This window comes from Ammospiza nelsoni, chromosome 19, assembly GCF_027579445.1.
Source record: "Ammospiza nelsoni isolate bAmmNel1 chromosome 19, bAmmNel1.pri, whole genome shotgun sequence".
Classification (NCBI taxonomy): Eukaryota; Metazoa; Chordata; class Aves; order Passeriformes; family Passerellidae; genus Ammospiza; species Ammospiza nelsoni.
Window position 1 is genome coordinate 9,737,901 of NC_080651.1, and position 24,692 is coordinate 9,762,592.

Consider the following 24,692-nt stretch of genomic DNA (forward strand, 5'->3'; position numbering starts at 1 on the left):
CCAGGCCGTTCCTCTGTGCCCTCCCAGGTCACCTCCACCGTGGCCACCTGAGGGCAGCTGCCAGCAGGGGCTGGGGAATGGAGAGGGCAGTGCTGTGACCCTGCACGGAGCCGGGCACTGGGACCCTGCACAGAGAGTGTGACAGGGCAGGACTGTCCCAGTGCTGGTGTCAGCCCTGTCCAAAGGAGGGAATGGCTCTGAGGGAGGCTGGGATCAGCTGTGCCACCCACAGCCCCTCCCAGCCCAGGAAAGCAGCCTGGCCCCTCTCAGGCGGGCCGCCATTTGTACCCTGAGCTCTCCCTGCCTTTAATTCCCCCTCAGGTGCTTGCTGGGCTGTTTGTGAGCACAGTCCTGGCAGTGGCTCTCGGATCACACCTATTTTTTCCCTGTGATTGTTTTTCCAAAGCCGACTCCGGGGATGGAAAGAGATGCTAAATCTAAAAAGCTGCTGTTTCCGGAAAACTCTTTTCTTTCCTTGGGAAGAATGAAATGTGACGTTGGCGAGGAAGTCTCCAAACAGCCGCCGGTGTCCAGGAAGCTGCTGGACTTGCACAGCTCCAGCAAAGGCTGGGGGCCCGTGCAGAGCTGGGGCTGGTGAGCACTCACTGCAGGGCCAGTGCACTGCAGTTTCATCCCTGAGCTGGCCCCAGGAGCCAGCAGTGCTTCCCCTTCCATGGGCAGGACGCTCTGGCAGGGCTGAGCCTCCCTCAGCAGCCAGCAGGCAAATGGAGCCCCAAGGAGGTGCTGGAAAGCCGAGTCTGGGCTCCAGATCCTCTTCCTTGGCAGTGAGAGCCCGAGGGAGAGCATCTGCTTCCATCTCTGAGCTGGTGGGAGCAGGGCCCTGCCAGGGCTGCAGTTAAATCTGGCAATGAGAGCAGGAGGGGCTCAGGCTGGGCCCCAGTGCCCCAGTGTGGCACTGCCAGCGCTCCTGCAGCTCTGTCCACTCCAGCAGCGAGACCAAGGGGGCCAGGAAGGGGCCAGGGCATCTGATTTCTATGGGGCTTGGGTTTTGTAGCCAAAGTTTTGCTCAGAAGCAGAACATGCTGCACAGACAGGCTTTGAGAGGAGGGGACACATGGGACATCTGCCTCTGCTGGGGTCCCCTGCAGCTCCAGGGCTGAGGGTGTGAGGGATGTAAGGGGTTAAGGGATCAAGGTTGCTGCTGGAGCCGTTTCTCAGCGTTCAGGAGCTGCCAGCTGCAGTTTGGTGCAGCTCAGAGGATGCGATGTCAGATCCCCAGCGCGGCTTGGGGGACACGGCCCTTCAGCAGCCACATCCCCCTCCTGATCCCATCCCATCCCATCCCCATCCCCATCCCCATCCCCATCCCCATCTCCATCCCCATCCCCATCCCCATCCCATTCCATCCCATCCCCATCCCCATCCCCATCCCCATCCCCATCCCATCCCATCCCATCCCATCCCATCCCATCCCATCCCATCCCATCCCATCCCATCCCATCCCATCCCATCCCGTCCCACCCCGTTCCAGCCGTGTCGGTTCCCGGAACCATTCCGGGCTGGGCGGTACCGGGGCCAGGCTGTGCCGCCGCTCTCAGAGCCAGCCTCGCCCGCAGGAGCGCGGGAGGGCGGCACGGGGGGCGGGCCGGGGCTGTCCCAGCCCAGCTGCCGTGCCGTGACGCCGCCGAGCCCACGCGGGTCCGGTCGGATCGGGCTGAGCGCTGCCCGCGGCCCCCGCAGGACGCGCCGGAGCTGGAGCCGCTGCCGATGGTACCGGTGCGACCCCCCCGGCTGGGAACGGGGCGGTGGGCAGGGCTGAGGTGGGCTGAGAGGGGACTGAGATGTGCCGGGAAGGCGCTGAGGTGCATGGGGAAGGCGCTGAGGTGTGCCGAGGAGAGGGCTGAGATGGGCTGGGAGGGGACAGAGCCGCTCTGTGGCCGTGCGAGGCGCGGTTTTCTCAGTCCCTGTCCCTGCGCTGCCAAACAGCCCCGGGATAAAGCTCAGCGTGGCCGGGCGGTGAGTTGGTAACTAAACACGGGCTGCGGGAGGCGTGGGGAGGCGCCTTTGGAGCGGATAAATAGAACGGGACAGAGCTCGGGGTGTGCTCCGCGTCCTGCTGGGGCTGCGCTGGCCCTGGGCAGGCGGGGAGGGCGACAGGGACCAGCCCGGCTCCAGGTACGGCATTTGGGGTGTGCCGGGAGAGGGGACAGGATCCCGGACGTGCTGGAGCTTCCCAGGGCAGCCTCGTTGCTGCCAGCCCAGCTCTCACCACCCAAGGGTTTGGGTTTTCTTCCGTGGCTTCAGCTATTTCTGCCTATCTTCAGCTATTTCTGTGCCTCTCTATTTCTGTGTTTCACCTGGCCGGGGGTGGTTGGGGTTTAGTGATTTCCGAGTGTTGATGGTGACACAGAGATAGAGGTTTTTGGGAGCCAGCCCACATTTCCAGGGGGCAGCCTGAGTCACCACGGTGGGGCTGGAGTGGCTCCCCTGCATGGACAGGTCCCCATCCCTCAGGGGGGTTTCAGTCCCACCCCGAGGGCTCCCCAAGGCTGAGCTCCAGCCCCTGCCATGGCTGAAGATGTCCCTTAGTGGGACAGGGCTGTGCTCTCCTGCAGGGATGAGCCCAGGGCTGGGTGGATCCTCCTCCCTGCAGGACACAGAGCATGACCCCGTGGGGACAGTGACCTGCTGGCTGTCCCTGCTGCTGCCCAGGACCCTCCAGAAACGCCCAAAGGCCACCAGGGCGATGTTTGAGCTGCTGGAACCCACCTGGTGACAGCGCCTTTGGTGCTCGTGATCAGCCCAAGAGAAGGGAGAGGGAGCTGAGGGTGTCCCCAGCACAGGGGAGGTGTCCCCAGCATTCAGGGTGGTGTCCCCAGCACAGGGGTGGTGTCCCCACCATTCAGGGTGGTGTCTCAGTGTTCCCCCTGCCCATAAGGATTAGGGAAGGGACAGCCCTGGAGGAGGTGACAATTTCCTTGTGCACTCCTGGGCCCGGTAAATGGGATCCCTGCTTGGGAGGAAGGAGCCTCAGTGGGATGAGCAGGGGGAGTATGGCGAGGTGAGAGGAGGCAGAGACTGGAGGATCCCAAAATGGGACAGAGCTTCCCAAAATGGGATTAGCTGGGCTGAGGTGGAGCTCTCGTACGAACTGCTCTGAACCTGGGCTGCTGCCCTGCAGAGGAGGGGCTGAGGAGGCTTTGTGGGGTGCTCAGCACCCTGTGCTCAGCCAGGTCAGTTTGCAACAGGAGAGTTCCCTTTAACCCTGCGATTCCCTTTAACTCATGAATTTATCTGCCGGGGTCCAAGGAGAGCTGCATTTTCACTGCCAAGTCCTGCATTTTTAAGACTAGAGCCAGGTGTTCCCCAAAACTGCCCCAAACTCTTGGGGGAGGCAGCTTTGGGGTAATTTGGGGGTTTTGTCCCATGAATCCCAGGATTATTGAGGCCTGAAAGCAGAATTGCAACTCTTCTTCTTCTTGCCCTTCCTTTTTCATTTTTTTTCCCTGCAAAAGGAATAAAATCCAGCTGATGCCATGGGTATTTTAGGAATTGCAGGGAGGAAGCAGAGATTTGCAGCTCTGCAGAGAAGTGGGATGAATGCAGAGAAGGCTCCAGTCTTGCTGAGCTGGCAGACAGCAGAACACCCGGGGATGGATGAGCTCTGCCTCGTGCCTGCTGCAGGGGACGAGGGGGACGAGGGGAATGAGGGGATAGAGGGCACGGAGCCCTCCTGGTGTGGGCCAGGGAACCTTCCCAGCCTTCCTGGAGCAGGGAGGGGCTCCAGGGAAAGGGGCTGAGTCCAGCAGGGGCTGGGACCAGCGCAGGGTCCATGCCCAGAATTGGGGACAGCTCCCATTCCTGGGGTCAGAGATGCTCTCAGGAGGGCTGAGGCACACAGGGAGGATGGCTGGAGACGGGCTCAGGTGCCCAGAACCCTTCCTGTGGGCTGGCATCATCCCTGCTGCCCTGCTGGGTCTGCAATGGGCACAGCAGGGCTGAGGGGCTGTGCCCCCACCCTGGGGAGTGCAGCAGGCAGAGAACATCCAGGGAAAAGGGGGAATTCCTACTAGTTTGGGTTCTTTTGCTGGTCAGAAATATTCCCAGGTAAAAGGGGAATTTCTGCTTGTTTGGGTTCCTGTGTTGGTCAGAAACATTCACAGGGAAAAGGGGAAATTTCTACTCGTTCGTGTTCCTGTGCTGGTCAGAAACATTCCCAGGGAAAAGAGGGAATTTCTGCTCCTTTGGGTTCCTGTGTTGGTCAGGAACATCCCCATGAAAGGGGGAATTTCTGCTCGTTTGAGTTCCTGTGCTGGTCCTGGCCAGGGAGAAGCAGTGGCTGGAGCTGGCAGGACCCTGCCTGACCCCAGAGTTCCTCAGAGCCTATTTCTGTTCCTGTCCTCTCCTCCTCCTCTCCCACAACTCCTGCCTGTCCCCCGGACAGCGTGACTGGTTCTGAGCCTGCTGGGGACCTGTTTGATCTCTTTATGTTGGATTTTCCCGGCACACCCAAGCACTGGGAGCAAGCCGTGCACTGAGGGTTCAGCCTCAGCTGCTCTCTGCTGCCGGGGAGCAGAAGGAGCCCTTTGGGGCACGCAGGTGAAGCGGGGAGCGGAGTTTCTCGGGCTCACGTTGCTCTTGGCTAAATTTGGAAGCTGTGGGAGGCCGGCAGCGCCCGCCCCCGCAGCGCCAGGAGGATGCGGATGTGGGGAGCCACCGACACCTTGGGCGCGCTCAGCGAGCGGCTGCTTCCTCCGGCAGCGCCCAGAGGAGCCGGGGCAGCGAGGGAGTCCGAGCTCCGGGGGGCTCCAGGGGTCTCTGAGCTCCGGAGGTATCCGAGCTCCGGGGGTCTCCCAGTTCCGAGGGGCTCCCAGCTCTGGGGTGCTCCGAGCTCCGGGGGTCTCCGAGCCCCGGGGGTCTCACAGCTCTGAGGTGCTCCTAGCTCCGGGGGTCTCCGAGCCCCGGGGGTCTCACAGCTCTGAGGTGCTCCTAGCTCCGGGGGTCTCCGAGCTCCGGGGGTCTCACAGCTCCGGGGGTCTCTCAGCCCCGGGGGTCTCACACCTCCGGGGGTCTCCGAGCCCCGGGGGTCTCTCAGCTCCGGGGGTCTCACACCTCCGGGGGTCTCACAGCTCCGGGGGTCTCTCAGCTCCGGGGGTCTCCGAGCCCCGGGGGTCTCTCAGCTCCGGGGGGCTCCGAGCTCCGGGGAGCGCCGTGCTCACCCAGCAGCTCCAGCCCCGGGACTGGCAGTGCCAGCAGCCCCGAGCTGGGGATTCTCCCCCAAACACCGCCTGTGCTCCCCTCGGGCTCTGTCCTGGTCCCACGGGGTCCCATGGGGTCCCAGGGTGTTCCAGGGGTTTCCACGGGGTCTCAGGGGGTCCCGGCCCCTTCGTGCTCCCCCGGTTCACCCTGAGCCCGCTCTGCACCCACCTGAGCCCGCTGTTGCCGTTCCCTGCAGGGCCATGCCCCAGCGCCGTGAGCTGCCCCGCGCTGGTGCCCCAGGAGCTGCAGCCCGGCCCGGCCATGGACAGCTCAGGTGGGTGATGCTGAGCCCCGGGGCGGGGAGGGGGAGCCAGGGAATTCCTCCTCAGCCACCCCTTACACCCCTGTCCTCTGTTCAAACACCGGGTGCTGCCCAAGGTGCTGCCGGGTGCTGCTGGAAGGTGGGAAATGAGCACAGAGCAGGGCAGGGGCACTCCAGCTGACAAAACATTTGAGTTTTAAAGTAGTTAATTTTATAGTAGTATATTTTATTTTATTTTATTTTATTTTATTTTATTTTATTTTATTTTATTTTATTTTATTTTATTTTATTTTATTTTATTTTATTTTATTGTAGTAATTTTTTATTTTATAGTGGTATATTTTATTATGATTTTTATTTTATATTTTATAGTAGTATATTTTATTATAATATATATTTTTATAGCAGTAGATTTTATTATTTTTATTTTATAGTATTATATTTTACTATTATTATTCTTTTGTATTTTATAGTAATATATTTTATTATTATTTATTTTTTATTTTATAGTAGTAGGTTTTAAAATTATTATTATTATTATTTAATTTTATAGTAGTATATTTTAGGGTTTTTTATTTTATAGTAGTATATTTTATTTTTTATTTCATAGTACTATTTTTGGTGTGTGTATGTGTGTGTGTATTCCAGTCCATTCCCCCCATGTTTCATTTTCATGCTGTTTCAGAGGTGCAGTTGATCTCTCAGGGTCAGGATGTCAATGCTGAAAGGTTCTATTCCATTTCCAAGCCCCTGCTCTTTGTTGCTGGGTTTATTTTTTGCTGTTTTTAGATCAAAGTGCCTCTTGTTTGTGCTGGGTCGGACTCTTTGCTGTGCCCCATGAGGGACCCTCAGCGCTGGGGCTGCTTTGATGAGCAGGAGAGGCCAGGGCTGAGAGTGGAGCTCAGGAAAAGCCTCCCCTGATTACAAACACTCACAAAGGAAAAGGGCAGCACATTTCAAACAGCCCTTTGAGGCGGAATTCCCAAACCAATAAACAGGAGAGGGACATGGGGGAGCTTCCCAAAATCCCTGAGGGGAAATCAAGGGTGAGGAAAGAGCAGTTTCTGAGACATCCCTCCAATGACACCTCCTAAACGAGACAAACGCAGAGTCCTGGGGGTGTTTTTGTGCCGTGGCAGGGATGGGGCTCCGTGTGCACCCACAGACCCGACCTCAGCAGGGCAGCACTGCTGGCCCTGAGCCTGGGGCTGTGCCCCAACACAGCCCCAAAGTCATTCCCAGGCTCTGCTGCTGGAAAGGCAGCAGAGCCTGCATCCAAAGGGGCATTTCTGAACAGTTCACACTTATCTGTGAGCCAAACGTGAGATTATGGCCAAATGTTTAACTCTTTCTGCTTGGAAAGACGGCTGAGGGATCTAACAGAGAGCCTGCAGGAATTTGGGGCATCAAGTTCAGCACAGCCAGCCTAGCTGGGAGCTGCAGGCTGGGCCTGTGCTCCTCACAGAATGGGATGAAGAAATCAGTTATTTCATTAACCACATGTATCAGGCAGTGATATCACGTTTAAGGTGATATAATGAAGAGAAAGTTCAGCTTTTTATCCTCTGCAAGCCTGTAAAGAGGAGCAGGCTGCCAGGAGAAGCTCTGGAAGGCAGGGGGTGAGACAGGCTGGACTGAGACAGGCAGGCAGAACCTCCCAGGCTGGGTGGCGCTTCTGGAGTACTCTGTCACTCTGTGTCACTCTGTGCCACTCTGGGTCACTCTGTGTCACTCTGTGGCACCTCCCGACCCGTTCCAGCAACCCTAGGGACAGCTCTGCAGTTCCCATCACAGCTCTAAGGGCTCTGCTGCCGTGGGGAGGGCTCTGTCCGGGCTCTGTCCGGGCTCTGTGCGGGCTCTGTCTGGGCTGTCCCCACCCCGGGGGTGCTGTCCCTGCTCAGGTGTCGCTGTTGCCTGCAGAGCTGGAGTCGGACATCCTGCGGCGGGTGCGGGCGCTGCTGCGGGAGCTGGACGGGCACCACCCGTCCTGCCAGAGCGACCGAGGTGAGCACTGCCCCTGCCCGGGCACAGCGGGCACCGCCTGCCCCAGCCCCTCCTGCCCCGGCCCCGCTCCTGCCCCAGCCCCGCTCCTGCCCCGGCCCCGCTCCTGCCCCGGCCCCGCTCCTGCCCCAGCCCCGCTCCTGCCCCAGCCCCGCTCCTGCTCCAGCCCCGCTCCTGCCCCGGCCCCGCTCCTGCCCCGGCCCCGCTCCTGCCCCAGCCCCGCTCCTGCCCCGGCCCCGCTCCTGCCCCGGCCCCGCTCCTGCCCCAGCCCCTCCTGCCCCAGCTCCGCTCCTGCCCCGGCCCCTCCTGCCCCAGCTCCGCTCCTGCCCCGGCCCCGCTCCTGCCCCGGCCCCTCCTGCCCCGGCCCCTCCTGCCCCCGTCCCGCTCCTGCCCCAGCCCCTCCTGCTCCGGCCCCGCTCCTGCCCCGGCCCCTCCTGCCCCGGCCCCTCCTGCCCCAGCCCCTCCTGCCCCGGCCCCTCCTGCCCCAGCTCCGCTCCTGCCCCAGCTCCGCTCCTGCCCCAGCCCCGCTCCTGCCCCGGCCCCGCTCCTCCCGCTGCCCGCGGGGACCTGGGGACTGACTCCGCTCCCCGGCCCTGCCGAGCCCTCTGCGGGAGGGGCCAATCCTTCATCAGCTGCATCCGTGCCCCAGCAGCGTCTGTCACCCTGTGTCACCCTGTGTGACTGTCACCCCTGCCCAGCCCGTGTGACCCTGTGTGACCGTCACCCTTGCAGTCCCACCCCGTCTGTCCCCCCCCAGGAATGCTGCGCTGGACCCTGCACAAGAGAATGGACCAGAACCCCAGAACCAGCTGTGTCCTGGTCAGCATCCTGGTGAAGGAGCTGGAGAGGGTGAGTGCCGCCTCAGGAGGGGACAGTGCCACCTCAGGAGGGGACAGTGCCACCCCAGGAGGGGACAGTGCCACCTCAGGAGGGGACAGTTCCACCCCCGGGAGGGGACAGTGCAACCTCAGAGAGAAGACAGTGCCACCTCAGGAGGGGACAGTTCCACCCCGGGGAGGGGACAGTGCCACCCCAGGAGGGGACACTGCCACCTCAGAGAGGGGACAGTGCCACCTCAGAGAGAGGACAGTGCCACCCCGGGGAGGGGACAGTGTCACCTCGAGAGGGGACAGTGCCACACCAGAGACGGGCGTGCCACCCCAGGGAGGGGACAGTGCCACCCCAGGGAGGGGACAGTGCCACCCCAGAGAGCCTGGCCCACGCTGGGGGCTCTGGGGCTGCTCTGCCCAGCGCAGTGAGCTGACTGTGCCTGCGCTGCCTCTGCTCCCACAGGCAGAGCGAGGGGACCTGCGGCACTACATCATCCCCCTGCTGCACACGCTGATGTACACCTTGATCCAGGTGAGGGAACAGCCTGGGGCAGCACCCGGGGACAGCAGGGCACAGGAGAGGCCACCTGGAGCCACTCAGAGCCAGCAGAGCCCTGGGATGGCCCCGGGCGGGCTCAGCTGGGCATCTCCCGTGTCCCTGTGGCACAGCGAGGGCACTCCCATGTCCCTGTGGCACACGGAGTGCCAGGCTCTGCCTTTCAGTGTCTGCAGGAAGCCACAACCTGGCAGAGCAAATGTGTGCCCAGGCTCCAGTGGGCATTGCTGGAGGCTCCCAAACCCCTGCAGGGCCTGATTCTGCCCCACACTTTGCATTTAAATCCACAGTGAATTCAGTGCAGTGAGTTTGGTGCCCTCCCAGCCCGGGGGCTGTACTGGGGCAGATTCAGGGGTCACTGCCTGTCGCCTCCCTGTCACCTCCCTGTCACCTCCCTGTTCCCCTGCAGGCCCCCTGCATCCCTGACGAGCTCTGTGCCAGGGTTTATGACTTCTGCAAGAGGCTGCTGACCCTGCCCAAGCCCCTCTGCACCATCGGGCTGGACTATGCCAGCAGGCTGCAGCTGGAGAGGGCAGCCCCAGGTAAGGGGGGCTGGCAGGGCTGATCAGCTCTGAAGCAGCCCCGTGGGCACTGAGGTGTCACTGGGGCTGCAGGGAAAAGCCTCGTGCAGAAAACAAGCCCAAGGACACCTGGTTTCTTTTTTCCCTGTGTTCTTTTGCTCTGTTCTCATTAAAGCTCCTCTCCAGTTCAGGTTTTCTTTAATAGGAGCCTTTCAAACAATCCTTTAGAGCAGAGCAGGGTGCAGACACCCTGTGAGGGGGAAGGGAAACAGGAGAAACCTGCTGGGGAGTTTTGGTGCCATTCTGGGGAGCCTCAGCCCCCCACAGCAGCCCCAGCTCTCGTGCCCAGCACTGCTTTGGCTCCAAGGGGCACCTTTGTGTCCCCTGAGCTTGGGTGCAGGGGTGGCTCAGGGTGCACAGGAGGGATCTCCAGCAGGGCTCCCCTGGGGCAGCACGGGGGTCCCAGGGAGATTGTCCCTGAGCCAGGCCAGGGATGGAGCCTCAGCCAGGGCAGGGCAGGGCAGGGCAGGGCAGGGCAGGGCAGGGCAGGGCCGGGCCTCTCTCCTGATTAAGAGTCCCCTGGTGCTCCTCACATGTCCCCAGACACCGTCCCCACGTCTCCCTCCTGCCTGCACCTCCGCTCCCGAGCTCATAGTGCCCCAAACAAAGGAAGGGAAACACAGGAAATCACCCGGAACACACGGGGGTTTCTTTTTCGGGAGCCTGGGCTATCTTTGTCCCGGGCTGTTTTTAGCTCTGGCCCAGCTCTTGGCTGTTTGAGCTGAGCTCAGCGGGTGTTCCCCGCCTTGGCAGAGCCTCCTCAGGCTGCGGAGCCGGGAGCAGCCCGGGCTGGCTGCCCCAGGGCTGTGCCGCTCCTACCGGGTGTCTCTGTGCTTCGCAGGGACCCTGTACCAAAGGATGGTCATCTCCGAGCAGAGCCTGCACAGCGCCGCCTTCCCCTGCCAGGAGAGGTGAGTGCAGCCCTGGGGTGGGCTCTGAGTGCAGCCCTGGGGTGGGCTGTGCCCCTTCCCCTGCCAGGAGAGGTGAGTGCTGCCCCTGGGGTGGGCTCTGAGTGCTGCCCCTGATGAGAGGTGAGTGCAGCCCTGGGGTGGGCTGTGAGTGCTGCCCCTGGGGTGGGCTGTGCTGTCATTTCGGGGTCTCTCAGGGAGCCCCATCCTTTCCCAGCACTCCTGGTTGGAACAGACAGCCTGGGGCTGAGCCTCGTGGCCTTGGCGACGCTGGGGGACACATTCTGCTGTGTCCCGATTATTCTGGGAGGCAGGGAGCTGCCCTCGGGGGGCACACAGGGTGGAGAAGGGGAACAGCAACAATGGAAAAAGTGAGATGGGAGATGGGAGCTGCTCCTGCCAGCCTGGGGTCTCTGATGTGAGGCTGCATCTCCCCCTTTCCCGCGCAGGATTTTCATCTTTGCTGACCCCGAGCTGCTGCCCGAAGCCATCTGCGGGGCTCTGGCCATGGACACCGAGGCTGCCCAGGTGTCGCAGAGCCCGCGGGGCTCCATGAGCTGCGTGGTCACCCACGCCCTGCAGGCGGCCCTGGGGGACACCTGCGACACCTCCGGCCTCCGGGCCCGCCTCCAGGTACTGCAGCAGCTCGTCCCCTGCTCCCCTGCTCACGCTCTGCACACCCTGGAGATGCAAAAGGTGTTTTGGCAAGTGGAGAAACCCCCAGCTCCCCAGTGCTGGTGGCAGCCCCAGAGCTGAGCTCAGACACCCTTCGGATGGAAAGCAGCAGAGCCAGAGGTGGAACCTTCAGTCTCAGTGCTGGTTTTGCCCAGCAAAGCTGAGTCAGAGCCTCTGTCAGCTCCTCTGCTAGTCCTGGGCGCTGCAGGAACCTCTCAGGGGAAAGGTTTCAGTCAGTTTTCTCCAAACCCTCCTGGAAGGAGCTGTGGGGCTGCAGTGGCACCAAAGTCTGCCTCAGAAACTGCAGGGGCTCTCAGCAATTTCCCCTCCAAGGTCACCTTCGTGTGCCTGCTGTCCCCATGTCCCGAGGGTCACCCCAAGTGCCAGCACTGCTGAGGATGCCCCAGGTGCCTTTCAGCTGCCAAGCTGCTCCCAAAGGAGCTGTGAGCAGCCAGCACAGCCAGCGTCTCTGCTGGGGACAGGAGGACATTGGTGTCCCCAAGAATCACTTTCTGCAGGACTTGTTCTCCCTGCAGGGATCACTCTCTGCAGGACCCGTTTGTTCTCCTGCAGGACCCATTCACTCTCCCTGGAGGGATCACTCTCCGCAGGACCCGTTTGCTCTCCCTGCCCCTCCCGCTGTCCTGCCGAGGACCATTCCCGTTTCCAGGCGCTCACAGCCCCTGTCCCCACAGGCCCTGCCCCCGGGGGACCTGGAGCACTGGTTCCAGCAGGTGGTGGCGGCCGTGGAGGGCAGCCAGGGGGACTCAGAGCGGGGCCAGCACACGGCACGGCTGGAGAGGATCTACCACAGCCTTATGGGCTCCTCTCCTGCAGGTGAGCCCAGGCAGACATTCCCAGGGGACAGGGAGCCCTGGTGTCCCCTGCGTCCCTGTGTCACTCCTGCCCGTGGCCCAGTTTCCATTTCTCCCTCCCAGCATTGCTGCAGACACTCAGTGATGGCTCTGTGAGAGCAGGGCCCCCCAGCCTCACATCTGGCCTCACCCCAGGAGCTCTGGGCTGGGAGAGCCCCAGGGCTGCCCCAGCCAGCGTTCAGCACTGGGGCTTGTGCTCCTGTGTGGGGAAATGCCCCAAGCATCCTTGTTTTCCCAGGGAATGATCCCCAGGAAGGGCTGCAGGGCACCCCTCTGCCCAGCCCCAACATCAGCTTCCACCTGTGGACAGAGGATGAGCAGCTCTGTGAGTGCCCCGGGGGTGCTGGGGGGGTCTGAGCCTGGGGGTCCTGTCCCAGAGGGGTCACTGAGCCCTGACCCTTGGGCAGGGAGTTTGGGCACCACTGTCCCAGGGCCAGGCTCGTGGAGATGGGTCTGCCTGCCCCAGGCCTCCTTCTGGGTGAGGAGGGGGAAGGAGCTGGGGCTGCTACAGGAGGTGCCCATAGCACCTGTGGGTGCCCCAGGCAGTGCCCAGAGCACCTGTGGGTGCCCCCGCAGTGCCCAGAGTACCTGAGGGTGCCCCTGGCAGTTCCCAGAGCACCTGAGGGTGCCCCTGGCAGTGCCCAGGGCACCTCTGGGTGCCCCGGCAGTGCCCAGAGTACCTGAGGGTGCCCTTGGCAGTGCCCAGGGTACCTGTGGGTGCCCCCGCAGTGCCCAAGGCCAGGCTGGATGGAGCTGTGAGCAGCCTGCTCTGGTGGAAGGGGCCCTGTCATGGCAAGGTTAGGAATGAGGATGATCCCCAAGGTCCCCCCGAACCCGAACCAGTCTGGGGTTCTGGGGCTGGAGCAGCACCGAGCTCTCTCAATGGGAGGTGGGGCTGAGGACTGGCTGCCCTCGGAGCTCTCAGCTCTGCAAGTTCCCTGAGGGGAGGGAAGCTGTGCCCCCCTGTGCCCCCCTGGGCTCCCCTGTGCCCCTCTGTGCCCCTGTCCCCGCTCAGGCTCCCCGTGCCCGCAGGGAAGGAGCTGGTGCTGTTCCTGCGGCCGCTGTCGCAGAGCTGCGAGCCCGAGTGCCTGGGGCAGGAGCCGGAGCCCCTGGAGATGCCGGACCCGCTGCCGGGCTGCGGCTGCTGCGGCCAGAGCCGCTTCTCGGTGCTGTCCACGGACAGCGGCATCGAGCGGGACCTGCCCGCGCCGGAGGAGCCGTGCGAGCGCTCCCGGCTGCACAGGAAGGGCGGCATCAAGAAGAAGCCGTCCCCGCTGGACAGCGTGGCCCTGCTCCAGGCCGGCGGCGGGAAGGCCCCCGGGAAGCCCCCCGGGAGGGCGGGGGTGCCCCCCGAGCCCGCGGCCCCGCTGCAGAGGCTGCACACCGCCCGCGTGGTGCTGCTGGGCGACGATCGCGTCCTGGGCCGCCTGGCACAAGCCTTCCACTCGCTCAGGTACTGCGGGCTCGGGGGGACGGCAGCGCAGCGGGGCTTTGGGCTGTGGGAGCAGCCGGGGGGCTGGGGGCGAACTGGGGCTGGGGCTGGGGCTGAGGGCGGGCTGGGGCTGGGGCTGTGGGAGCAGCCGGGGGGCTGGGGGCAGGCTGGGGCTGGGGCTTTGGGCTGTGGGAGCAGCCGGGGGGCTGAGGGCGGGCTGGGGCTGGGGCTGGGGCTGGGGCTGGGGCTGTGGGAGCAGCCGGGGGGCTGGGGGCAGGCTGGGGCTGGGGCTGAGGGCGGGCTGGGGCTGGGGCTGGGGCTGGGGCTGGGGCTGGGGCTTGGTCTCGGCGGTGCCCGGGGCGGGCTCGGATCCCGTATGCAGCTCCCAAACACACCCGGCTGTCCCCGGCGGCTCTCGGGGCCCAGGTGATGCACACAGCGTGTCCTCCCCTCTGTCCGGGGCTGGGTTAAACGAGCAATAAACGAGGCAAGGTGTTTTCCTGTGCCAAAAGGAAAAATCCCACAGAGAAGCTGTTTCCCAGCTGGCTGTCCTCAGCTGGGGTGGGTGACAATGTGGGCAGCCTGGGAGCAGAGCTGAGTGCACAGGGACACCAGGCCCTGATAAAAACTCTTCCCCATCACCTCCCCCTGCTTGATCTGGGAGCCCAGGGCACATCCCGGGGAAGGGGGCAGCGAGGGGCGCAGGTGGCAGAGCAGCCGCCGTGTCCTGGCACTGCCCAGCCGTGCCCAGGTGCCACCTTCTGCCCCTGCCCTCGGGACATCTCCGTTCGCGTTTCAGGAAGCGAGAAGCCCGCCGAGTGTTCCTGACGCCCCGGCTGGACCTGCAGTTCTACCACATCCCCGTGGTGCCGGGGCAGCCCCAGCCCTCGGCGGCTGCTGTGAGTGCCGGGGGAGAGCAGGGATCGGGAATTCCTGCCTGTGCGGGGGTGGGATCGGGAATTCCTGCGTGTCCGGGGGTGGGATCGGGAATTCCTGCCTGTCCGGGGGTGGGATCGGGAATTCCTGCCTGTCCGGGGGTGGGATCGGGAATTCCTGCCTGTCCGGGGATGGGGAGAGCAGGGATCGGGAATTCCTGCCTGTCCGGGGGTGGGATCGGGAATTCCTGCGTGTCCGGGGGTGGGATTGGGAATTCCTGCCTGTCCGGGGATGGGGAGAGCAGGGATTGGGAATTCCTGTCTGTCCGGGGTCCCAGGCTGTGGCTGTGAGCTGTGGCTGTGAGCTGCATTTCCCCGCAGGAACACACTGACCCTGAGGAGCTGTGTGAGGTGGCCGGGTACCTGGGCAGGGCTGACCCCTGGTACGAGAGCAACATCAACACCCTGGGCCACATGATCCCCAAGCTGGCCACCATGGTAGGAGGAAAACCTTCCCACGTCCTGAAAACACCTGCAGCCCCTGGGGAGGGCTCTGTGCCCTGCAGGGCTCTCCCTCTCCAGAGAGATTAACCCTGCAAAACCTCCCCAGGCCCTTCAGGGCTCTCCATCCCCAGGGAGATTAACCCTGCAAACCCTCTCCAGGCCCTGCAGGGCTTTCCATCCCCAGACATTTTCCAAACCTTCTCCAGGCCCTGCAGAGCTCTCCATCCCCAGAGAGATTTCCTCTCCAGACCCTCCCCAGGCCCTGCAGGGCTCTTCACCCCAGGCAGAGATTTCCCCTCCAAACCTCCCCAGGAGGTGCCCGTGTCTGACACTGCCCCAGCCCACAAAAGCCATTTGCTGTGGTGGGGTTTTTTTGATCAGGGGATAGGAAATGGCAGATTTCAAGAAAGAAACCTTGTGCTGAAATCCCCCCAGCTGTCATTTCCCGGCAGTTTGAGCCACCTCTGCCAGCCCACATAGAAAGGGCTGCGAGGGGGGCGCAGCTCCCACTCCCTGTGAGTGGCAGGGCCACAGGACAGCTCATCCCTCCCTCGGTGCCCAGGAGGGTGTGAGGCCTCGTGGCAGGGTTTCTGAGAAGTGGCAGGGCTGAGCCAGCCTGTGGTTTGTCCCCCAGCCCAGCAGGGCCCTGGTGACCGACCCGTTCCTCACCGACGTCATCGCCTACTACGCCCGCATGGGCACGCAGCCCGTCTGCTTCCAGGTGCACTCTGTCAAGGTGGGTGGCACAGCTGGCACAGCCTGGCCTCCAGCAGCCCTGCAGGGGCTGGCAGAGCTGGGCAGAGCCAGAGGGGGCTGCCAGCAGATCCCAGCCTGATCCCCATTCCCCAGCCCATGACCTGGAGCTCAGCTCAGCTGATCCCAGCCTGATCCCCATGACCTGGAGCTCAGCTCAGCAGATCCCAGCCTGATCCCCATTCCCCAGCCCGTGACCCTGGAGCTCAGCTGAGCCAGTGCCCCTGGCAGGGCCATTTGGGGATCTCAGCCCAGCAAAGGGAGCCTTGAAGTCCCCCCCAGGGCTCGGGGTGCTCAGGAGCCCTGTTCCTGCTGCTCTGAGTGCTGGCAGGGAGCAGGGCTCTGCTGTGCCAGCACCCCCTGTACCTGCAGGGGCTTTGCAGGGCTTCCTGCAGCACCCTTTGATGGATTTCCTGCCAGCTTTGCTCTGAGGTGCTATCAGAGCAAGGGCTGGCATTTGATAAGAGAGCAAAGTGCTAAATTTGAGCATACAACATTAACCCTTCCCTCCCTGCTCCTCTGGCAGCCCCTCCAAAGCTCAGGCACAGAGCTCCTTTTATCTGCTCACTGTGGCACCTATTGCAGAGTGGCTGGGACGGGATCTCCAGGACCTGCTCTGCACGTCCTGCCCAGTTCAGGCCCGTGAAAAGGAAATAATCCCCAGGGTTTGGGTGAGCTGGCACTGAGGTTGGGTCAGAGAGGAGCAGCGTCCCCTGAAGCTCAGCAGCGGCTCAGCCTGGCCTGGGCAATGGGAGTGACTCATCTCCGAGGGCACAGTGACATCCAGTGGCAGGGGACACTGCCCGTGGCTGGGCTGGCCAGGTCCCCGTGCCTCTGGCAAGGCTCCCCACCCTCCTGGAGCTCAGGAAACAGAGCCAGGGCAGCTCCTCACCCCACAGGGACCCTGAACGCCATGGTCAGCTCCCAGCCCCCCGGGGCTGCTCTGGAGAGGCTGTCCAGGGTACAAGCCTGGTGTGACACCTCAGGGTGACAGAAGAGATGTCACCAGGGGTGTTCCTGTCAGGGCTGTGTCTCTCAGGGATGTTCCTGTCAGGGATTTGTCTCTCAGGGCTGTTCGTGTAAGGGATGTGGAGGAACATCCCTGAGAGGTTCATGAGCTTCCTCTCAGGGCTGTTGCTCCCAGGGATGTTACTCCCAGAGCTCCTCTCAGGGCTGTTCCTCTCAGGGCTGTTCCTCTCAGGGCTGTGTCTCTCAGGGCTGTTCCTGTCAGGGATGTTCCTCCTAGGAGTGTGTCTCTCAGGGCTGTCCCTCTCTTCCAGGTGCTGTTCCAGGACCCAGCCCAGGAGCCAGCTGAGGACGTGTTCCTGACGGAGCTGCTGACCCAGGTGCAGGACAGCCCCTCCCACAGAGGTGTGTGTGTCCCACCAGCCCGGACAGGGCCCCCCTCAGCCTGCAGAGCTCCAGGTCGTGGGCAGCACCCCTTGTTCCTGGCCAGGCCTCCCTGACCACCTCCACCAGGAGATCAGGCTGATGTGAGCCCTGGTGGCCGCTGGCTCCTGGCCCAGCCAGGGTTTGCAGTCTGAGCCTCTGGTCGGCTCCAGGGCACTCAGGAGCTGGACCTGAGCCCTGATTTAGTTGAGGAAACAAGCCGGGATTCACAGCCAGATGTTTTCCTGTTAGAAACTCAGCTCCTCCAGCTGCCAGGGATGGAGCAGGAGTGCTTGGAGGCTGTGCCAGCAGTGCCACACTGAGTTCCAGCAGTGCCATCCAGCCTCTCTGTCAGTGCACTCTGGTGCCCAATCCAGGGGATGTTTGTCACTGAGGCTGGCACAGAGCCTGCAGTGAGCCTGTCCCACTGGCACAGAGCCCCAGCTGCCAAGACAGGGACAGAAGGGACAGAGTGTGACAGGAGGCCATGGTGGGACACTGAGGGGCTCAGCCCAATGGGGATCCCTCTCTGCTGAGCACAGACAGGTGAGAGGAGGGAGATCCAACCCCACCTGGTTCCCTCCTGGCAGAGCTGAGCACGACCAAGAGGAAAAGCACCCTGGAGGGGCCTGGCATGGACCTCACAGTGACCTGCAGGAGGGTGAGTGGGGCCCCTGCACCCCCAGTCTCTGCTCCAGCAGGGCACACATCTCCTAAAAGGGCACTGACCCTCCCTCCTTCCGCTGGAACTGCTGTCCAGGCAAGGACAGGGGCTGTGCTGGACCTGTGAGCTCCCCTGTGCTTGTGACAGGCTGTGCCCAGCCCTGCCAGGGCACTGCCAGGGCATTGATTGCCAGGGCACTGATTGCCAGGGCACTGCCAGGGCATTGTCAGGACATTGTCAGGGCACTGCCAGAGCATTACCAGGGCGCTGCCAGGACATTGCCAGGGCACTTCCAGGGCACTGCCAGGGCTCTCCCCTTGCCCGCAGGTCGTGCTCAGTGAGCGGCAGAAGGAGCTGGCGCTGTCCCTGCGCTCCACGGGCGTGCTGATGAAAGCCATCCCTGCAGAGGAGGCTGCAGGTGGGTTCTTCCTCCTTCCTGGGGTTCCTGGTGCTCAGGACAGTGAATCTGCCCACGGCCCTTGGTGCCAGCTGTGTCTGGGCTCTGGGGTGGAACCAGTGACAGGAATGTTGCTGTCCCCACGGTCTGGTTGAGGTTTTCTCAGGAATGACGTGTCTGAGGCTCAGACAGGATTCCAGCATCTTCCCTCTGCTCCAGTCTTCCTCTTCCAGCTGCCCCTTAGCACTGGGCCAGCTTTCCACCCCGAGCACAATCCCACACAATTCCCATGTCCTTGGAGTCTGCTGCAGTCCTGTGTGTCCATAGTGCACCCAAATGTGGGGCAGGGCCCCCAGAGCTGAGCTGAGGCTGTGCCCTGGCCCGAGCCCAATCTCTGCTTCTGTCCCAGGCCAGGGCTGCCTCACTGTGACCATCACTGAAATCATCAGGACCAGCAACTTGGCAGGACGCTCGTTCTCAGTGAGTACCTGTGGTATCCTCAGGGCCAGACTCCCCTCAACAGCAGGGAAAGGGGCAACCCTGTGGGGAGGAGAGGGCTTTGGGGCCACCCTGCAATTGTTTTCTGTGGAAAAGTCTGGATGTTTGAGCCAAAGCTCCAGACACCCTGGGTGCCCTCCCTGCTGGTCACTGCTATCCCTGCTGGTCACTCTCATCCCTGCTGGTCAGTGCCAGGTTCCGAATCCAGACAAAGGATTCTCTCTGTGTCACATCTGAGGCTAAAGAAGAAAACCAGAGCAATGCCATTGTCTGTCCATGTCACACCAGCACGCAGCCCAGGGAGGGCAGGGACACCCTCACAGGCTGTCCCTGCTGTCCCCATGCAGGCTGTGGCACACAGGTTCAGAACTCGCAGCATCAAGGTCAGGAGCCCAGAGCAGAGACCCTTCACTGTGCGGCTGGACAAGGACAGCAGGAGAACCTACAGGGACGTGATTGGGTGAGAATCCTGGCTCTGCACATCTCCTGCCTCCCCTCGGTCAGGGAGCCCTGGTCCCCACCCCTGACAAAGCCCCATTCCTTCTCCAGGGACAGCAGGGACACAGGGGCTCTCCTACATTTGTGTTTTGGGACGTGGTGTGAGGAACAATGTGTCCTTTACACAAAAGGTGCTGTCGTTGAGGCAGGAGAAAAGCAGGCACCGCCAGGGCCAAGCAGAGCTCAGATCTCCTGAGCTATGGATGTATCAGGATGCTGATGCTCTCTGCACTGCCTGCATCCCCCCCGGGCTCTCCAGCAGGGGCGGGGGGGAGAGAGCACCCAGCCCTGCGGCCATGGCCGGGGCTGGTGTGCCTGGGGAGCTGCAGGGACAGGGGCTGTGCTCAGGGTTCAGGGCCCAGCCAACACAAACTGTGAATGCCTGAGTCTCACTGAGCTCAGGAGCTCGGGGTGTGTCAGACACTGACACCCAGCAGCCCATGTCTGCAGTCAGCCCCAGCTGCAGAGAGCACAAATGCAGCTGTGGCTGGCAGGGGCAGAGCTGGGCTTTGCTCACAGATCCCATCACAGGAAATGTGCTCTGTGCCCTTCCAGCCTGGAGGTGTCTCCCTGCCTCGAGCCCAGCTACTGCCTGCAGAAGACGAGGACCACGAAATGCAGCCCTGAGGAAACAGAGGACGTGGGGCTGGTGAAATACCTGCCCAAGTCTCTGCTGCTGCCCATCAACACTTTCGCAGGAGTCATCCCCTGAAGGGGACAGGAAAAGGTGCTGCGGGTTACGATGTGGGGCCAGCACAGAGCACACGGGGAGAGAAAACTCTGAAAGCCACCAGGGGGGACTTTACATGGCAATGGTGGGGAAAGCAGACTTGAATGGGCTCGGAGGGCACAGCCCTGCCCTGTGACATGTGTGACAATTGCTGACAACGCCTGCCAAGGACACAGCCCTGCTGGTGACAGTGTGACAGTGTGACAATGGCCCCATGCCCCTGCCAAGGGCACAGCCCTGCCCTGTGACAGTGTGACACTGGCCCCATGCCTCTGCCAAAGGAACAACCATGCCCTGTGACATGTGACCATGCCAAGGGCACAGCCATGCCACAGGACTGAGCTTTCACCTTTTGAATAGGTCAGGGAAAAGCTCGGAGCTCTCCATTCAGGAAGAACAAGGCAGATCCGTGGGAGGTGGTGTTGCCTGTCCTGGGGAGCCCAGGGCAGCTGGCAGCAGCAGTGTTCCCTTTGGAGACGTCTCACAGCCCAGCAGGGCTCAGGTTTTAACCTCACAAGCTCTGTGCCAGACTGGGGCATCAAACATTGTGCCTCGATGGAAGCTGAGGAGCAGCAGGAGCTCTCGGGCACCTCAGGAAACCTCTGCACGAGCAGCTGCTGTTTTTGGGATCGTGTGGGCTTTAAGGGGCGACCCCTCTGCACCCCTCTGCCTCCTCAGGGCTTCCCTGTGGGGTTTGCACACACAGAGAAAAGGCTCAGAAAGCCAAAAGGCTTGGAGCTGGGCTGGGGTATGGGCTGGAGCCCAGAGTTTGTTCTGTACAGCTGTAATTTATGTAGATGGATGATAAATTATTTGTATAGGTGTCATGGATGACTTGCACCGGAGGGTGCAATCCTTTTAGTGCCAATTGAAAGAAATTAAGACAAACCCCAGCTGAAGCTGCCATTGGTGGTTGTTGTGTGTTTGCACATGGCTGGATACACATGGCTCCTGTGGCTCCTGTCCGTGTCCCCCGCGCCCCGGCGGGCCGGGAGGAGGGCGAGCCCCGGGCAGGGCCCCTCCGAGCCCAGCGGAACCGCGGCCGCCGCTCCCCGGCCCTGGGGCCGGATGAGCGCTGTGGCCGCTCCTGCCCGAGCATCCCGGGACCTGCGGGAGGGGACGCGCCGGGACATCCCCGTGCCGGTACCGGGCCATCCGCGTGCCGGTACCGGGACATCCCGTGCCGGTCCCGGGCCATCCCCATGCCGGTCCCGGGCCATCCCGTGCCAGTACCGGGACATCCCCATGCCGGTCCCGGGCCATTCCCGTGCCAGTACCGGGCCATCCCCGTGCCAGTACCGGGACATCCCCGTGCCGGTCCCGGGACATCCCGTGCCAGACCGGGACATCCCCGTGCCGGTCTCGGGCCATTCCCGTGCCAGTACCGGGCCATCCCCGTGCCAGTACCGGGACATCCCCGTGCCGGTCCCGGGCCATTCCCGTGCCATCCCCGTGCCGGTCCTGGGCCATTCCCGTGCTGGTCCCGGGCCATCCTTGTGCCAGTACGGGGCCATTCCCGTGTCAGTACCGGGCTGTTCCCGTATCAGTCCTGGGCCGCTCCTGTACCGGTGCTGGGCCATTCGGGTGTCGGTCCCAGACCATTCCCGTGCTGGTCCCGGGCCGTTCCCGTTCCGGTCCCGTTCCGGTCCCGGCCCGGCCCGCAGACGGCGCTGCGCCCCCGCCGGTGCCGTGGCGGGGCAGGTGCTGCCGGGCCGGTGCCGCCCCGGTGCCGCAGGTGCGGCGGCTCCGCCCTGCCCGGGTCGGGCCCGGCGGGGAGCGGCGGCGCTGGCGGCGGGTGAGGCCATGCGGAGCGGGCCATGAGCGAGCGCTGGGACGTGGGCCGGGCGCTGGCGCTGGCCGCGCTGTTCCGGGGGCTGCAGGGCGCGGGCCGGGGCTGCGCCGAGCCCTTCCTGCCGCTCTACCTGCGGCTGCTCGGGCTGCCCGCGCCGCTGGTGGGGGCCGCGGCCGGGGCCCGGCTGCTGGCGGCGCTGGCCGTGCCGCTGTGCTGCCCGCGGGGCCGCGCCGGGCGGCTCCTGCTGCTGCTGGGCACGGCGCTGGGCTCGGCCGGGGCCAGCCTGGCGCTCACCCTCATCCCGCCCGCGGGGGACGCGGCGCACACGGGCTGCAGCCTGCAGCTCGGCCTGCCCGGCTCCCTGCCCGCCCCGCTGCCCTCCGTGCTCCCCTCCGCTCTGCCCAGCCCGGTGCCCACCCCAGTGCCCAGCCCCGTGCCCAGCCCCGGCAGGAGCAGTGACAGAGCGCTGAACCCGAGCGCTGTGCCGCACACCAGAGCTGTGCCAGGGCGAGCCGGGACAAGGGCTGCTGACGTGGTGGCAGCGAGCAGGGAGCCCGCTCTGGGCAGTTCAGCCTCCCAGGGGCTGTTGGGCACAGCAGGTGCGCTTCAGAAACGCGGCAGAGGGACTGGGGAAGGCGATCCAAAGGGAAAAGGCTCCTCGGATGGTCGCTCTGGCCGGACGGTGAAAGGCATCGATCAGCAGACACCGGAACCAGGAGGGCCGGCGTCCTACAGCCCTCCCTCTCCGGGGCTCCCGGAGGAAACTCCGGGTTCTGCTGCTACCGATCCTGCTGATAATGCTGAGGAAAGCCTAAATGCCACTGAGGGTAATGAGCCAGCTTTGTTTAAAACAGCTCCTCCCGCCGTTGGAGATACCCACGTGCCTGAAAACCTTTCAAACTCTGGAGATGCCAGCTTGGAGGCAGTGCAGAGCGTCTCCCAAGACAGACAGTACCGGGTTTTTCTCATGGTCCTGGGCGCCGTGGTGCTTTGGGAGCTGCTGGCCACGTCCCTGGAATGGGCCATGGATGAGAGTGTGTACGAGTACCTGGACTTTGTGGACGCCACGGACAGGCACGGGGGGCTGTGGCCGTGGGGCTGTGTGGGTGCAGCCGCCGGGGCGTGTGGCGTGTCCGTGCTGGTGGATCGGCTGCCCTGCTCCCTCGGCGGCTCCATCCCCCGCCTGGCCGTGCACTTCTACGCCTACGCTGTGCTGGCCGTGCTCTCCCTGACGGTCAGCGTCTCCTTTGCCAGCTCCAATCCCAGACGGAGCCCCCGCGCTCCCGGGCTGCCCAAGGCGCTGTCCCTGCTGCGGGGGCACGGCCGGGCGCTGCTCTTTGCGGGCGCCCTGTTCCTCGTGGGCGCCGCCAGCTCTGCCAGCCACAGCTTCCTGCCGTGGCAGCTGCAGGACCAGGGCGGCAGCGAGCTGCTCGTGGGGCTCTGGGTGGCGCTGGGGCCGCTGGCAGAGCTGGCGCTTCACCCGCTGGGGCCGCGGCTGCTGCGGGCGCTGCCGGGCGGCGGGGCAGAGGCGCTGGGCCTGGGCGCGCTGGCAGCGCAGCTCCTGAGCTATTCCCTGCTCCGGGTGCCTTGGGCAGCGCTGCCCCTGCAGGCCCTGTCCGGCCTCGGCAGCGGGGCCCTGCGGTGGCACACGCAGGGGACAGTGCGGGACGTGGCCACGCCGGGCACCGAGCGTGCCCTGCTCGCCCTGCTGCGGGCGCTGGGCACGGCTGGGGCCGGCCTGGGCAGCCTCGGGGCAGGGTTTGTGGTGCAGCTCCTCGGGCTGCCCGTGCTGCTCCGGGCCAGCTGCGTGGGGCTCGGGATCTGGACCCTCTTCTCCCTAATTGTCCGATCCAGACTGCCCCGGCAGAGGAAAATTAATTATTCCCGGCTGCTGGCTGCGGATTCCAGTGAAATGAGTGACTCCGAGGAGGAGAGCGAGAAGGACTGGCTGGTAAAGGCGATGAAGGATGAGAGCTTTAACAGGAATTGGATACAGCAGCATGGGATCAACTAGTCTGTACCTAAATCTGTGGGGTGGAATGGGAACCTGGCAATGATAATGTCCACAAATCACCATCAATTCTAAACTGCTGAATATATACTGCTATATCTGACAGGAGAGATTTTTATTTTTAAAAACTCTTATAAATCTTATTTTCTTACTTTATAGCATTCTACATTTTTGGTAATTTTTCCTTTTTAACTTGATGATTTTGCTTCCAAAATCCCAAAAGGGTATTTCAGGTGTACATTGGCTAAATGAATGTAGCTGAGTTTTCAGTCACAAACCAAGCTTGGATTGTTGCTGCCAGAGCTGCCGCTGAGGCTGAGTGACAGTTGTGACCTGGGCTGTGACACCACCAAATGGAAACTACTGGCTGACAGCGCCAGAACCCTTCCGGGGTGGCGGTGAACTCTCTCCACTTTATAAGGGATGTGAATAAAAACCCGGTTCATTTGTAAGAGGAGGTTTATCCACAGACTGCCAGCCGTGTCGTGCTTTGTTATTTTGGTGTTATTCCTGCTGGGAATCTGCTGGGAGAGCCCTCCAGTGTGCTCAGAGCCCGCGGCTGGCCCGGCCCTGCTGGGCACTTCCCGGGGCTGATTTAAGGTGTGCTGGCTGGCCCGGCCCTGCTGGGCACTTCCCAGTGCTGATTTAAGGTGTGCTGGCTGGCCCAGCCCTCCTGGGCACTTTCCGGTGCTGATTTAAGGTGTGCTGGCTGGCCCGGCCCTCCTGGGCACTTCCCGGGGCTGATTTAGGGCGTGCCCGGCTGGCCCGGCCCTGCTGGGCACTTCCCGGGGTTGATTTAAGGTGTGCTGGCTGGCCCGGCCCTCCTGGGCACTTCCCGGGGCTGATTTAGGGCGTGCCCGGCGTTCCAGGTGGCAGGAAGGGGCCTGGGCTCCCGGGCTGGGATTTCCGGGGCTGGGATGGGACACCTGCCCTCGCTCAGCTGCATCCTGAGCAGGGCTCCTGCGGCTGCTGAAACAGCCAGGCAGGGACAGCACAACCGCAGAAAGAGAAGGGGAAATTATGTGCTTTATTAACCCTCAGTAACAAAGCAACACCTGGGCACAGGTGCACACAGAGAGCAGCGCTCGCTCCATGCCAGAGGATCTCCTACACACTGAGTTATCCCAGGCTGTTCCCAGCTGGAAGTCACTGGTTCCCAGCCCTCCTCTTTACCTGTTCCTGGGTTAAGCCCCCTCACCTGCCCTGCCTTCACCTCCAATGCACAGATTCCAGCCCCTCTC

General features: G+C 62.9%; 2 protein-coding genes across 2 annotated transcripts; both read left to right on the forward strand.

The window, feature by feature from the left end:
- The first annotated feature begins 1,683 nt into the window (after positions 1–1,683).
- On the forward strand, positions 1,684–20,521 carry PIK3R6 (phosphoinositide-3-kinase regulatory subunit 6). The gene is made up of 20 exons (XM_059485905.1): positions 1,684–1,731; positions 5,417–5,494; positions 7,403–7,486; positions 8,241–8,332; positions 8,777–8,845; positions 9,279–9,411; positions 10,292–10,361; positions 10,808–10,991; positions 11,729–11,870; positions 12,147–12,233; positions 12,941–13,361; positions 14,140–14,239; positions 14,597–14,713; positions 15,354–15,455; positions 16,753–16,843; positions 17,452–17,522; positions 17,853–17,943; positions 18,332–18,402; positions 18,768–18,880; positions 19,474–20,521. Exons 2-20 carry the CDS (start codon positions 5,482–5,484, stop codon positions 19,628–19,630), a joined length of 2,208 nt encoding a protein of 735 aa, XP_059341888.1. The 5' UTR covers positions 1,684–1,731; positions 5,417–5,481; the 3' UTR covers positions 19,631–20,521.
- A 944-nt stretch (positions 20,522–21,465) lies between these two features.
- On the forward strand, positions 21,466–23,922 carry MFSD6L (major facilitator superfamily domain containing 6 like). The gene has a single exon (XM_059486050.1). The coding sequence runs from the start codon at positions 21,466–21,468 to the stop codon at positions 23,452–23,454; it is 1,989 nt and encodes a 662-aa protein (XP_059342033.1). The 3' UTR covers positions 23,455–23,922.
- The last annotated feature ends 770 nt before the right edge of the window (positions 23,923–24,692 follow it).